The sequence below is a fragment of the Monodelphis domestica genome, chromosome 1 (genome assembly GCF_027887165.1).
Source record: "Monodelphis domestica isolate mMonDom1 chromosome 1, mMonDom1.pri, whole genome shotgun sequence".
In the NCBI taxonomy this organism is placed as follows: Eukaryota; Metazoa; Chordata; class Mammalia; order Didelphimorphia; family Didelphidae; genus Monodelphis; species Monodelphis domestica.
Window position 1 is genome coordinate 392,360,872 of NC_077227.1, and position 13,771 is coordinate 392,374,642.

The 13,771-nt window shown below is 37.7% G+C and overlaps 1 protein-coding gene across 5 annotated transcripts in view; it reads left to right on the forward strand.

Annotated features, from left to right (window-relative positions):
• Positions 1–13,771, forward strand: part of TBC1D9B (TBC1 domain family member 9B) — a 66,072-nt gene that overhangs the window by 8,645 nt on the left and 43,656 nt on the right. For 4 of the 5 annotated variants that reach the window (XM_007474179.3, XM_007474180.3, XM_007474181.3 and 1 more), the window contains exons 3-5: positions 9,927–10,045; positions 11,761–11,989; positions 12,181–12,439. In XM_007474179.3, coding sequence (XP_007474241.2) covers positions 9,927–10,045; positions 11,761–11,989; positions 12,181–12,439 — 607 coding nt within the window. Of the gene's footprint in view, positions 1–9,926; positions 10,046–11,760; positions 11,990–12,180; positions 12,440–12,500; positions 13,246–13,771 lie in introns of those variants that run through there. The other variant, XM_056811726.1, reaches the window with a different exon arrangement.

The window sequence follows — 13,771 nt, forward strand, 5'->3', positions numbered from 1 at the left end:
CTCTACAATCAGGGCCATACCTCTAGTTCAAGCTGCCATTATCTCTTAACTAGACTATTTCAGTAATCTCCTCATTGAACTGTTTTCATTCTTGTCCTTCCCCAAACTATCCTTCATAGAACTGCCAAAAAAAAAAAAACCTTCAGGAGCTCCCTATTGAGTCCCAGTTAAAACAAAAATTCCAGCCTGACATTGAAGGCCTTCTACCAACTGGTTCCATTCGATCTTGCCAGTTTCATATATTAAAATGTTAATTATTGTTTTTTGTCATATTGTATCCTCCAACAGAATACAAATTCTTTGACAGGCACAATTTTGGTTTTTTATCCCCAGAGATAGTGTCTTGTATATAATGGGGGCTTAAATTGAATAAAATTTGTTGTTACATACTGTACTTCCTCCATTTCCTAATCATTACATGTGTGAAGATTGGATTTAGCTATTTCCTATTTGTAACAATGAAGATATTTAGTTTAACAAAATCAGGAATGTCTTGGGAACTCTAAATTACTCCACCCTACTTAGACTGTATTTTAGGGGAAGATAAAGTTGTAATCTCCTGATTGAACAAAGAAGGTACTTAGTTCTCACCTTATAGTGAAGCTAGAACTTTAAGCTAAGTCTATTTTTAGATCTTAATACAAAAAGGTGTTAAGTAACTATAAAGGTTAAATAAATTAATCACAAAAAGGTCAAGTAACTCACAAAAGGTGAACTTAACAAAGAAGTGTTAAGTAACTCTAAAGATATAATCAAATCAAAGAAGATGAGAACTAAAAGTATGGGCAGTCCTGGAGAAAAGCCTTTGATATGATTGGTAGATGTGAAAATTTAGAGGAGGAGACACAAGGGTGAAAGATCTATATATTTGGGATTTTTGCTCTCTCCGGCACCTTATTGGTGGTGGAGAGTTAGCTGAGAGCAGCATACTGAGCCTTGCGTCACTTTATCGTGGCTACAAGCTATTTGTCCAGTTTGGTGGTGAATTTCTGGCTGAGTTTCCTCCTTTATTTTTCCAATTTTATCCCCCTGGCACAAACCAGGCAGGAGGAATCCTATATCCTCTTCCCTCCTCCTTAAATTCCTTCCCTCTATTAATTAAATTACCATAAATTTCCAGACTGACTTGGGTATTTTATTTGGGATTTTCCCCAGCGACCAATTAGGTCTAGATTTTAAGTCACAACCCTAAAATTATCTTGACAGTCTGGCTAATCCACAAAGGTTGTGACCAGGACCCTCAAATTTCTGTGAAATCTCTTCTCTTTCTTTCTTTCTTTCTTTCTTTCTTTCTTTCTTTCTTTCTTTCTTTCTTTCTTTCTTTCTTTCTTTCTTTCTTTCGTCAGCCTTTAAAACAGTTTGAAACATAGCTGCAAGAGCAGATGAGTATAAAACATTTTTATTTCTCTCGTTTCTCCTTGATTTTAATTGAACACAGCTGTTTTGTTTTTTTAAAACCAAAAAGCAGCAGGACTGGGGAAGCTGTTTTCCTTTCCCACAGGGAACAAACAACTTTAGGCAACCTTCACTAACAATACTGCCTGGATTACTCTTAATTAGGAATGAGGGAGACATGGAGAGAGTTTTGGCCTTATCCTGCTCCCCACGTGTTTTGTGAAGCCGGCTAGGAAAATAATTACAAAAACTATATGTAAAAATGAATACTATATTCTTCGACATTTATATGGTGGTTGAAGAATTAGGAACATTGAGGAATTCAGGATACCTCCAATTTTTTATGTTATTAGGTAATGTCATTTGTTTACTCCTCAGTACTGTGGTAAGAGATGCTAACATAAAAAAATTATTTGAAGCTAAAATACAAGAAATTATGAAAGAATCTGAAGATAAAACATAGAAAAAATTGAGCCTAAAATACAGGAGAATGTGCAAGCCCAATTGGAAAATTTAAAATGCTTCTTACAGGATCGATTGGCAAACATCCACCCCAGAAAAACAGGTCTGAACCTGACAGACATGTTTCTGAACCTCTAACTGAGGAAATTCCCTTCCCTGAAATGGAGATGGAAAATACCCTTCCTATAGCTCAGTTAACAGACTTGTTCTCTCACGGTCTACAAATCTTGGCTGAACTTCATCCCCAAAACCTTTCCCTTGCAATCCCAGTTTCTTCTGGTCCTACTCTACTGAAAAACCAATTCCAGCCCAAAGGAAATCTCATCCTTCTAAAGAAACTCATCTTAGTCAAACTGACCAACAGATACCAAATTCATTTGGAGGCCTGTTTCCTCTAAGAGAATTACCTGAAATAAGACAGAATGGGGATGTGGTGTCTTTAAGGAACAATATACCGTTTACTCCACAAGAAATAAATGAATTTACACGAAATTTTCCCACATATGAACAAGATCCCTTTCTGGTAATAAAAAAGATGACAGGTATATTTTTTCAATATAATCCATTTTACAAAGACATTGAGAACTTGCTACAGGCTTTTTTAACTGAACATGAGAAAAATAAAATAATTGCTCATGTCAACAAAACCCTGGGGTGCAATGCAGCACATTGGCCATCTCAGGATCCTGAATGGGACTATAACAACTCTGAGGATTATCTACAACTATATCATTGTAGAGAGGCCATCTTAACAGCAATGAGAGAGTATGCAGACAGTACAGATAAGTGGACAGAATTTGAAAGAATTAAACAAAATAAGGAAGAGACACCCTCCAGATTCATGGACAGAATAATTGAGTTTGGGGGTAGATACCTGGATTTTGACCTATCTAAAGAAAATTGCATAAGACAAGTTAGAAGGCACTTTGTCAATAACTCTTGCAAAGTGATTAGGGATTATTTTAGAACACATTGTCCAAGATGGCCAGAGATGGACCTTGGAAGAACTGCGGAAAAGAGCTCTATATGTTTCAAAGGGAAACAAAGAAAAGGAGGAAGAAAATAATAATCTCATGGAGGAAATGAAGAAAGAATTGAGATATTTAAAAGATATGATTACTAAACTGAACAGTAGGCATGATACTCAACCAATGGCACTTGCTCCTCTCCGGGAATCTAATTATCGATCTGTTACCTGCCAATTCTGTGAGAACGGCCACAGAATGGTAGAGTATAGAACTTTACTCAAGACACTCAGAAAGAATCTGCAGTTTAACAACAACTACAGCTGTGATCATTATAGAAATAACTATAATAATGATAATGGAAACCACAACTTTAGGAATGATAACAATAGGAACAGATATTGAGAAAATGATAACTCAAACCAAATGACTACACAACAATACAACTTAAGTGGTGCTCATCCAAAAAATGCCCCTCAGGGGGGTGCCCTTCAGGGGGATGCCCAAGGAACTTCCCAAATATAATGGGGGAGGGGGGGCTGGGGCACAGGAATCAGGATACAACCTTCAATTTTCAGGACCCTGATGTCCTACTACCCATTGTCCCTATTCACTGCTCCCCCTATACTAATGAACCCCATGTTACCTTAAAGGTGGGTAACACCTATTATGATTGTCTTTTAGACACTGGAACTTCCAGGTCTGTATTAAAGAGTACACCTGATTTACATTGTTATTCTGTTGGCTCAGAGAGTGTAATGGGAGTATCAGGAATACCCCAAAGGGTTAAAAAAAACTTTCTCCTAGAATGGTGTCTGTAGGACCACTAGAGGTACAACATTCCTTCCTCTTGATGCCTGACTCCCCTTTAAATTAGCTGGGGAGGGACCTTCTATGCAAACTCAGAGCCATAATAACTTGCTCCCAAGATGGTTCCTTATCATTGGAAGTACCTGAGGAATTTAAATTTACTCCCTGTAATTTTCTCAGAGAGTCAGGAGGGAAAAAAGTATCCCACCTTTTGTAATACCTAAAGATATACCGGAGTCTCTTTGGGACACATCTTCTTCCAATGTAGGCTTACTTAAGTCGGCTGTTCCTGTGCAGATAAAAACTAAATCTACCCACCTCCTTCCATTCCTCAGTATCCCCTCTCAAAAGAGGCAATTGAGAGTATTACCCCAGTAATTAACTCATTAATTAAACAAGGAATAATAATCCCTTGTAAATCTGAATACAATTCGCCCATCCTGCCCGTTAAAAAACCAAAAAGGGGGCCCAAGTAGCAAACACCTCTGTTGATTCGTACAGGATTTGAAGGCTGTGAACAATCACGTTATAAAAAGACACTCCATAGTTTCCAACATCAATACTATTATTTCTTCTATTCCTAGCATAGCTACATACTTTACAGTTGTAGACTTGTGCTCAGTCTTCTTTTCCATATCCATACATGAGAACTCCAGGCATATTTTTGCTTTCACCTGGCAGGGCCGTAAGTACTCCTGGAGTCCTTTGCCACAGGGTTTCGTAGATAGCCCAAGCTTATTTGCACAAATTTTGAGCCAAGATACAAATAACATAAAATTTAAAAACAGCAAATTAATCAAATGTGTAGATGATCTACTCTTGGCTTCAACGGATGCAGAAGCATGTCAGGAAGATAGTAATCACCTTCTTATGGAATTGCACAAAAGAGGGCATAAGATCTCAATGGGTAAAGTTCAGTGGTGCCTCCCTAAAATAGAATATTTGGGGTTCATCCTGACTGCAGGTGCCCGCTTTATTTCTCCAAAACGAATTGAAAATATTCAAAATTTAAGCACTCCTACCACTAAGAAACAGTTGAGAGCAATTTTAGGAGCAACAGGGTTTTGTAGACAATGAATTCCTTGCTATGGGGAAATTTCTAAACCCCTTATAGCACTAATAAGAGATTCAGTCCCTGAACCCCTCAAATTAGAGCCAAAACACCTGTCAGCTCTATCAGATCTAAAACAGGCTATCCTGTCTGCCCTTGTTCTAGGCATCCCAGATTACAACAAGCCAATTACTTTGTATGTACATGAGCGAAGAGGGTTAGCTTCAGGTGTTTTAACTCAGAAATTGGGGCCTTCTCAGCACCCAATTGCTTATTATTCTGCCCAACTGGACCCAGTAGCATCAGGAGCACCACCATGTCTTAGAGGAGTAGCTGCCACAGCCTTACTAGTGACAAAAACTGTTGATCGAGTATTAGGATGCCTGTTAATAATTATGTGCCCACATGAGGTAGAAGCATTGTTGCTAAGGCATAGAACACAGGTATTCTCAGATCAGCGAATTACAAGGTATGAAATAACTTTGTTAAATAGCGAAAACATTAACTTGAAATGCTGTACAACCCTTAACCCTGCTACCTTGCTTCCAGATTTACCAACTTCAGGAGAACCATTACACAGTTGTGAAACACTAGTTTCCATGGCAGAAAAGCCTTGAGATAATCTCTTGGACACTCCCTTAGACAATCCAGATCTGGTCTTATTTACTGATGGTTCCTCTTTTACGAGGGATGGCATACACTACACTGGAGCTGCTGTAGTCATAGAATTTGCCAGTGAGTGGTCAGCTTCACTGCCCTCTAATATTAGCACTCAAGGGGCAGAACTCATAGTTCTGAAACATGCCTGTATAATTGCCAAGGATAAAAAGGCAAGAATTTATATGGATTCTAGATATACTTTTGGCATTTGTCATTCAGTTGGGATGCTATGGCTGCAGAGAGGATTTTTAACCTCAGTTGGAAAATCTATAACTAATGCAGAAATTATTAATGAAGTTCTTTCTATTCTCCAGCTGCCTGAAGCCCTAGCTGTAGTTCATTGCTCTGCCCAAACAGGTGGCACTGACCTTGTCTTTAGGGGAAATGATCGAGCAAATACCGCTTCAAAGCTAGCAGCCATAAGAGGGCCTGAACTAACATTAACATTAACAACTTAAATGATGACTTAAATTTATCACTTTCCTATAATGAAAAGGAAGTGGAAAAATGGAAGCAAAAATTCAAAGCAAAACAGATTAATGGGGTATGGGTGTCATCTGAAGGAAAACTCCTTCTCCCTAGAAGTTTCTATCACCAAATTTGCCAATCTGTTCATTAAAATGGTCACTTTGGCACCCAGGTTATCGTGGATTCTGTTAAGAGAGTATGGATAGCCCCTGGTATAACTACTATAGCTTGTAAAGTGTGTTCAGCCTGCTCTACGTGTCAAGCATATAACCAACATGCCTTTCGTGGCAAAGCCTTTGGTGGGCATTCTCTGGCTTACACACCTTTTGAGCATCTACAGATAGATTTCATAACAATGCCAAAGGCTGGACATTATAAATGTTGTCTAGTCATAGTAGATCAACTGTCCAGATGACCGGAAGCATTTCCTGCAGCCCGAGCCACAATAGTTTTTGTTGCTAAGGTGCTCTTAAAAGAAATTATTCCTCGCTTTGGCCTGCCAGCATGTATTGATTCAGATAGAGGAAGTCATTTTACTGACTCTATCCTAAATCAGATATATTCTTGCTTGGCTATAACTCCCAAATTCCATGTTCCATATCATCCCCAGAACTCAGGCCAAGTTGAGAGAATGAACAAAGAACTTGAAACTGATTGGCAAATTATGCACTGAGACCCATTTAAAATGACCTGAAATTCTCCCTCTGGCCCTATTTTATCTTAGAAGCAGGCCTAGAGGAGACCTACACATCTCACCACTTGAGATGCTTTTTGGACATCCACCTATACGGGGTAAGGCTTTTTCCCCTGCATATACATCACTATTAGGGGGAGATACTACTATTGCTTCCTATATACATGAATTACAGCATAAACTGCGTGAACTCCATGAACCTGGAGGTGCAGTACAAGCCGGACCACTAGACTTTTCACTTCATGACCTGAACCCAGGAGACAAGGTGTATATTAAGAATTTACCGTGTACTGGAGCAATTCAACCTTCCTGGGAAGGGCTATTCCAAATATTGTTAACTACTCCAACATGTATAAAGATTGGAGAAAAGGACTCTTGGATTCATTGCTCACATGTAAAGAGAGCATCTTCTGTTGAGACTGATTGACTGTATCCTATCACATACATTGGAGATAATAATCCATTGTCAATGGATGCTGTTTTTATTTTTTGAGAACACATTGAATTCATGATTTTTTCTTTTCCCCTTATTTTTATTATTGCTTTCCTTTTATTTTCATTAAAATATTTTGATTTTTTTCTCATTTCTTATACCAAAGGTACATACAATTAAATGTTATTTTTTTCTGCAGTAATATAAGTTTAATATGTATATACTTGCTATAATGTCCATGCATACCCAAAAGCTTTAAACTATGGGAATCTGCCATTTATTGATAAAATGTTATGGGACTGTGATTAATGTTTGTGTCTGATTCTAGGAAATGGGATAAAAACAAGGAGCACAGACTTAACCTGAATAGTGCCAAAAGGAGCACACAGGTAAAAAAAACTAGTGTGAGACTCGAGGTTGCGATGCTTGGTGTATGTTAAGTTGTGGGACTTCTTATATGTACACTCTTTGTGAAGTACTCAGACTAGTACCAAAGTTTGACTATCATCCTGGCTCCCCATATTCCTGAGAATGACAAAAAAATAAGACCAGGGAATGACACATCCCTATCAAAATAAAATTCTAGTTCCTTTTCTTCTTATAGTATGGCAACTTCCTATAGTCTTGGCAAATGGGTAAGTGAAATATTACTGCATTCTGTCCAAAGACTTGTAGATAGAAACTACTTTAAATTGGACCTATACAAGGGCCTATTAGAAATTTATTAAACCCAAATAAGGGCCTATTTTGAATTTTTTTCTTTTCTTTCCATTTTTTTCTTTTTCCTTAAGTTTTTTGTTGTTGTTCTCTCCTTTTGATAATTGAGTCATACAACCCCATAACTCAACATTGCATCCAGAGCTGAATTGGATGTTTTTTAACACCCACTTCAAGGGGGAGGTGGAGGTTGTATTTTAATAAAAATCCAAGATTTTGAAATTTTGTTCGAGAAAGATCTTCAAGAAAAGAAGCTTGCTAACTCCTAAATCCAGAGAATGAACTGTTGCAGAAAGATTCCAGAAAATCTACATTATATCAAGAAGATAAAGAATGAACTTTGGATGTGTTTGATTAAACTGAATTTTGATTGAACATTTATTTGAATGTATACTCTTATGTCAAAAGGGAACTCCTCCCTAATTGGTTTTTGTCAATTTGCTCAGCAAACATTGATTTTGCTGTCTATCTTTCTTCTATTTCCCTCTTTTATCTAACTATCGTAATTTCCTCTTAGAAATTGAATATTGTATACATCTGTAGTTAGAAGTGCTTTAGGACTACAAGATGATTATGTTAAATGATCAATGGGGAGACTAGTCTCCCAATGATCATCAGGGGGGATTGTGAAGAGTGGATTTAGCTATTTCCTATTTGTAACAATGAAGATACTTGGTTTAACAAAATCAGGAATGTCTTGGGAACTCTAAATTACTTCACCCTACTTAGACTGTATTTTAGGGGAAGATAAAGTTGTAATCTCCTGATTGAACAAAGAAGGTACTTGGTTCTCACCTTATAGTGAAGCTAGAACTTTAAGCTAAGTCTATTTTTAGATCTTAATACAAAAAGGTGTTAAGTAACTATAAAGGTTAAATTAATCACACTGGCACAGGCCAGGCAGAAGGAATCCTATATCCTCTTCCCTCCTCCTTAAATTCCTTCCCTCTATTCTAGTTAAATTACCATACATTATGTTGGTGATGGAATACTATTGTGCTAAAAGGAATAATAAAGTGGAGGAATTCCATGGAGATTGGAACAACCTCCAGGAAGTGATGCAGAGCGAGAGGAGCAGAACCAGGAGAACATTGTACACAGAGACTAATACACTGTGGTATATATAATCTGTGATATAATCAAACGTAATGGACTTCTCCATTAGTAGCGTTGTAATGTCCCTGAACAATTTGCAGGGATCTAGGAGAAAAAAACACTATTCATAAGCAAAGGATAAACTATGGGAGTGGAAACACCGAGGAAAAGCAACTGCCTGAATACAGCGGTTGAGGGGACATGACAGAGGAGAGACTCTAAATGAACATTCTAATGCAAATATTATCAACATAGCAATAGGTTCAAATCAAGAAAACATGTAATGCCCAGTGGATTTACACGTTGGCTATGGGGGGTGGGGGGGAGGAAAAGAAAATGATCTATGTCTTTAATGAATAATGCTTGGAAATGATCAAATAAAATATAATTAATAAAAAAATAAAATAAATTACCATACATTTCCAGCCTGACTTGGGTATTTTATTTGGGATTTTCCCCAGCGACCAATTAAATCTAGATTTTAAGTCACATCCCTAAAATTGTCTTGACAGATGTATGGGTTTGTTTGTTTTTTGTTTTTTTTTGTTTTTGCTTTTGCTATTATAATTAATACTATAGGTATTTTTGTACAGAAGCCTTTTCCCCCTGCCTATAACATTTTTAAAAATAAATTCTTACCTTCTGTCTTAAAATCTTTAATATTAGTTTCAAAGCAGAAGAGCTATAAGGAGTAAGCAGTCGAGCTTAAGTGACTTGTCTAGGGTCACATGGCCAGGAAGGGTCTGAGGCTATATTTGACCAAGACCTCTCCTGCCTTTAGGACTGGCTTTCTACTGGCCAAGCCACCTGGCTTCCCCTCTGTTAATGACATCTGTAGAATATATCATTCATAGTGGAATCACTAGATCAGAGAGCTTGGTAGCTCTAATCATATGATGCAATTTTGTTTTCCAAAAAGATTGTATCATTTCATAGTTCCATTAACAGAGTAAGTGTCCCTTTTTCTTCATAGTCCAATAAGTCTTACATTTTATTTCTTTTAACTGTCTTCAGTTTAATAGATGGTTGTTGTTTCTTAAGGCTTCTTATCACTTGTATGTACAGAGACTGATGTGTTAACTTTCACTATGAGAAGTGGTTCCTAATTTTCCTTATCACATGAGTTTGAGAAATTGGTGTTTGATGAGTTTTATTTTTTTTTCTTTTACTATCTAGGTTCTTCCCGTAAGGAGATCACAAAACATTGGGAATGGCTGGAAAGTAACTTGCTACAGACATTATCCATCTTTGAGAATGAAGAAGACATCACCACCTTTGTCAAGGGCAAAATACATGTAAAGAACATTTGTTTAGCATCATACCTGGCCCCACCTCCCATCTACCCAGTAGTGCCCTCTGCCATATCCCTGACAGGAAGTCATATAATATGTCTTATTTCTTAGTTTTTAGGTCTTAGTTCTGCTGTGCATCTTTGCTGGACTTTCTGATTTCTTTTATTTTTAGCACTCAAGGTATTAAAATGAGTATGGATACTTTTAACTGCTTTTTTCTTAGCAAAAGTTGAACATTGGTTATGAAGAAAACCTAGTGAAATTTCACCATTCCTCTCATTGAATTATTGCATGCTTTATATATTTCAGTGATTTTTAAGTGGAGTGCTTATTCAAAGGACATTTGTCTTTATTCAGTTTTTCAGTCATGTCCCACTCTTTATGACCCCATTTGTGGTTTTCTTGCTAAAGATACTGGAGTGGTTTGCCATTTCCTTCTCCAGCTCATTTTATAGATGAGAAAACTAAGGTAAATAGGGTTAAGTGACTTTCTCAGGGTCACACCAATAGTCAGGGTCTGAGGCCAAAATTGAACTCAAGAAGATGATTCTTCCTGATACCAGACCCGGCACTTTATTCACTCTGCTGTTCAAATGCTCCTAGTAAATAGAGAACACAGGAGAATAGGAAAGGTCAGGTATTGGCAAACTGTGGAAGACCTTGAATTTAGAGCAAAGGATTTTGATCTTTATTTGATGGATCCTAGAGACACTTAAAATTTCTGAGCAGTAACATGATCATGAGGAAAGTGCTTCTGGGAGTAAATTGAAAAAAGGAGAAAATAGAGTCTAGAAGACTAATTAGGAGAATACTGTAATATTCCAGGCAGGTAGTAATGTGGCAGGTAGATAGGTGGTTCAGTCCTGAATTGATGACAGTGGAAACAGAAAAGGAAAAAGAAATTTTCCAGAGATGAAATCAGCAGGATTTGGAAACTGAATGGATCTGAGAAGTAGCTAGAGGAAAGAGTCAGATATTACTCTAGAGTTTAGAAAACACAGTAGCTAGGGTTAATGGTGTTACCACAGTTAAAAATAGTGAAATTGCAAGGGGTCTGACTTAGAATGAAAGATTGTTGACTTGGTTTTAGGCATGTGGATTTTGTAGAAGGATATCCAGATAAATATGCCCTATAGACAAAGTCGGAGTGTGGGTATAGAGGTCAGGGCTGGAGATAAAGATTTTTGAATCATGTACATAATTAATAGCTATGAAAATTGATGTAATCTCTAAGGAAGGAACTGTAGAAAGAGAAGAGGGCCAAAGACAGCACTTAGAGGAATACTCACTCACATTTAAGAATGGCAAGAGACAGAGATGATCCTTCTAATAGGCTATCTTCTGAAAAATGGAAAACAGGAAGGAATAAAGGAGACAGCACAGTGATCTTGGTGTCATTAGTAGCGATGAAAAGCATGTGTGTTCTTGTCTCCTAAGCACCCTGGGAGAATATTAGATTTTTATTGACTTAAACTTGAATTATTATTGTTACTTTTATTTTGTCATCTTCTATCTAATTTTTTCATTTCATCAGTAAGTTTAAATGACTCCTTCCTGCTGGCAGATCATAACACTTAACCTTTCTTAGTCAAATTCTAATTTAAATTTCTACTTCCTTTTTTAATGCCACTATTGTTTTAAGAACCTAAATGGTTCCTTTTTGCTCCTTTCCTTATTCATTTTATGTAGGAGTTCCTGTCTCTGTTCTCCACTTTCAGGGCATCATTGCTGAAGAGAACAAGAACCTGCAGCCTCAGGGAGATGAGGATCCAGGAAAATTCAAAGAAGCAGAACTGAAGATGCGGAAACAGTTTGGAATGCCAGAAGTGGAGAAGCTGGTCAATTACTATTCCTGCAGCTACTGGAAAGGACGTGTGCCCAGACAGGGGTGGTTGTACCTGACTGTCAATCACCTTTGTTTCTATTCCTTCCTTTTGGGCAAAGAAGGTAAGCTGCTGTGATCCAGGGCCTTCTCTAGCCCAAAGAAGCCCCACCTCAGGGAGGAGGGATTTTTAATTCTTTCCCTCCCAAGGCTTCTATTCCCATTCAGTCAATGATCACTTATTTCTTCTGTTGATCTCTTTACTCTGTCTCTCAAAGCTGTTTGAATTGGTGTTTCTTTGTTTGGTGGTTCTCAGTAACCCTGGTGGTCCAGTGGGTGGATGTAACTGAGTTGGAGAAGAATGCCACCCTGCTATTCCCTGAGTGCATCAAAGTTAACACCAGGGACAAGGAGCTCTATTTCTCCATGTTCCTCAACATCAATGAGACCTTCAAGCTTATGGAGCAGTTGGCCAACATTGCCATGCGTCAACTGCTGGACAATGAAGGCTTCCTGGAGGACAAGTCCCTCCCCAAACCTGTTAGGCCTCTCAAAAACATCTCAGCCTTAAAAAGGTATGTTTCTTCTGTAGTGGTTAAAATTAGTTTCTCTGCTAAAAGTATTATATTTTATGAGGTTTATTAAAGATTAAGAAATAAAGAAAAATACAAATAAGAAAGCATGTGCCTAGGAGGGCTGAAAGGCCCATTCAATTTTACTTACTACATCTTGGGAGATGCATGTGCTTGGAAGGAAGCAAGGAGAAGAGAGCAAGTAGGCAGTACAGTCAGTTTAAATAACCATTGTGTTCTTGCACTCAGGTGAGGACTCAGGGAGATTATAGGGCAATCTGGGAACTAGCAAGGACTTCTGGGAATTGAAGTCTGGGATTCAAATCTCCATTTTTACACTTCTCACATAAGAGAAACAGATAAAATACATGGAGAGGCCAGGGTCCAGCATAATCATCATCATAATCCAATTTATAATTGGGCATGGGACTCTTCCTATATTGGTCTAGATGAATAAATGAAAAGCATCTAATGATTACCTACTGTATGCTAGGCACTAGCAGTGCAAACACAAAAGTGAGATATCCCTTCCCTTCAAGGACCTTATATTCTAATGAAGAATTCAACACTTATTAGGGAATTAGGGAAAGAAGAGAATCATAGGGATAACAAACAGAGCCATAGAGCAGTTCATTGTCATGTTCAAGAAGTAGTCATAGGATTGTTTTAATTACTGTTCCCAGAAGAAGAAGTAGAAATGTGAAGAGGAAGAAGGAACAGTATGTATGTGTCAGGAAGATGGGACAAGATATACAAGAGCTGGCTGGATGCAATGCAATGTGTGGATTCAAGCAAGAGAGATATAGTAGGTTAGGTCAGTTTGCCTTTACTTATTCACCAATCAGGACTATTCACCAATCAGGACCACTCCGCCCTGAGGCAGAACTCTCAAAACCTCAGAGGGTTTTGCTACCCTTCCTAATCCTTTTCCCACACTGAACTACTGAGATCTGAGGGAATGGGTGCTCTGATTATAGTGTGAAATGTGATGGTGACTATGAATCTAAACCATGGACCCGTGGGTCACAACTCATTAAAAATCTCTGATTTTTAGACCCCATGACTATAAAAGGACTGTCTATCTCTATCCATGTTGATCTGTAAAGCAAATGTACAGAATTTAGACACTATAAGGAAGGCAGGAAGCATATACTATGTATCCTTATTAGGACTAAATAGTCCCCTTCCCATCATCTTACATTCCCAAGGAAAATGGGTCTCCTAAGAAATTTGTCAATTTTCCAAAAAGTTGTTTTTTAACCTTTTATAAAAGGTTAAAGTTCCAGTCTTCTCATTTATATCCCCACCGTTTACTTATGTGAATTGTTTTTATCC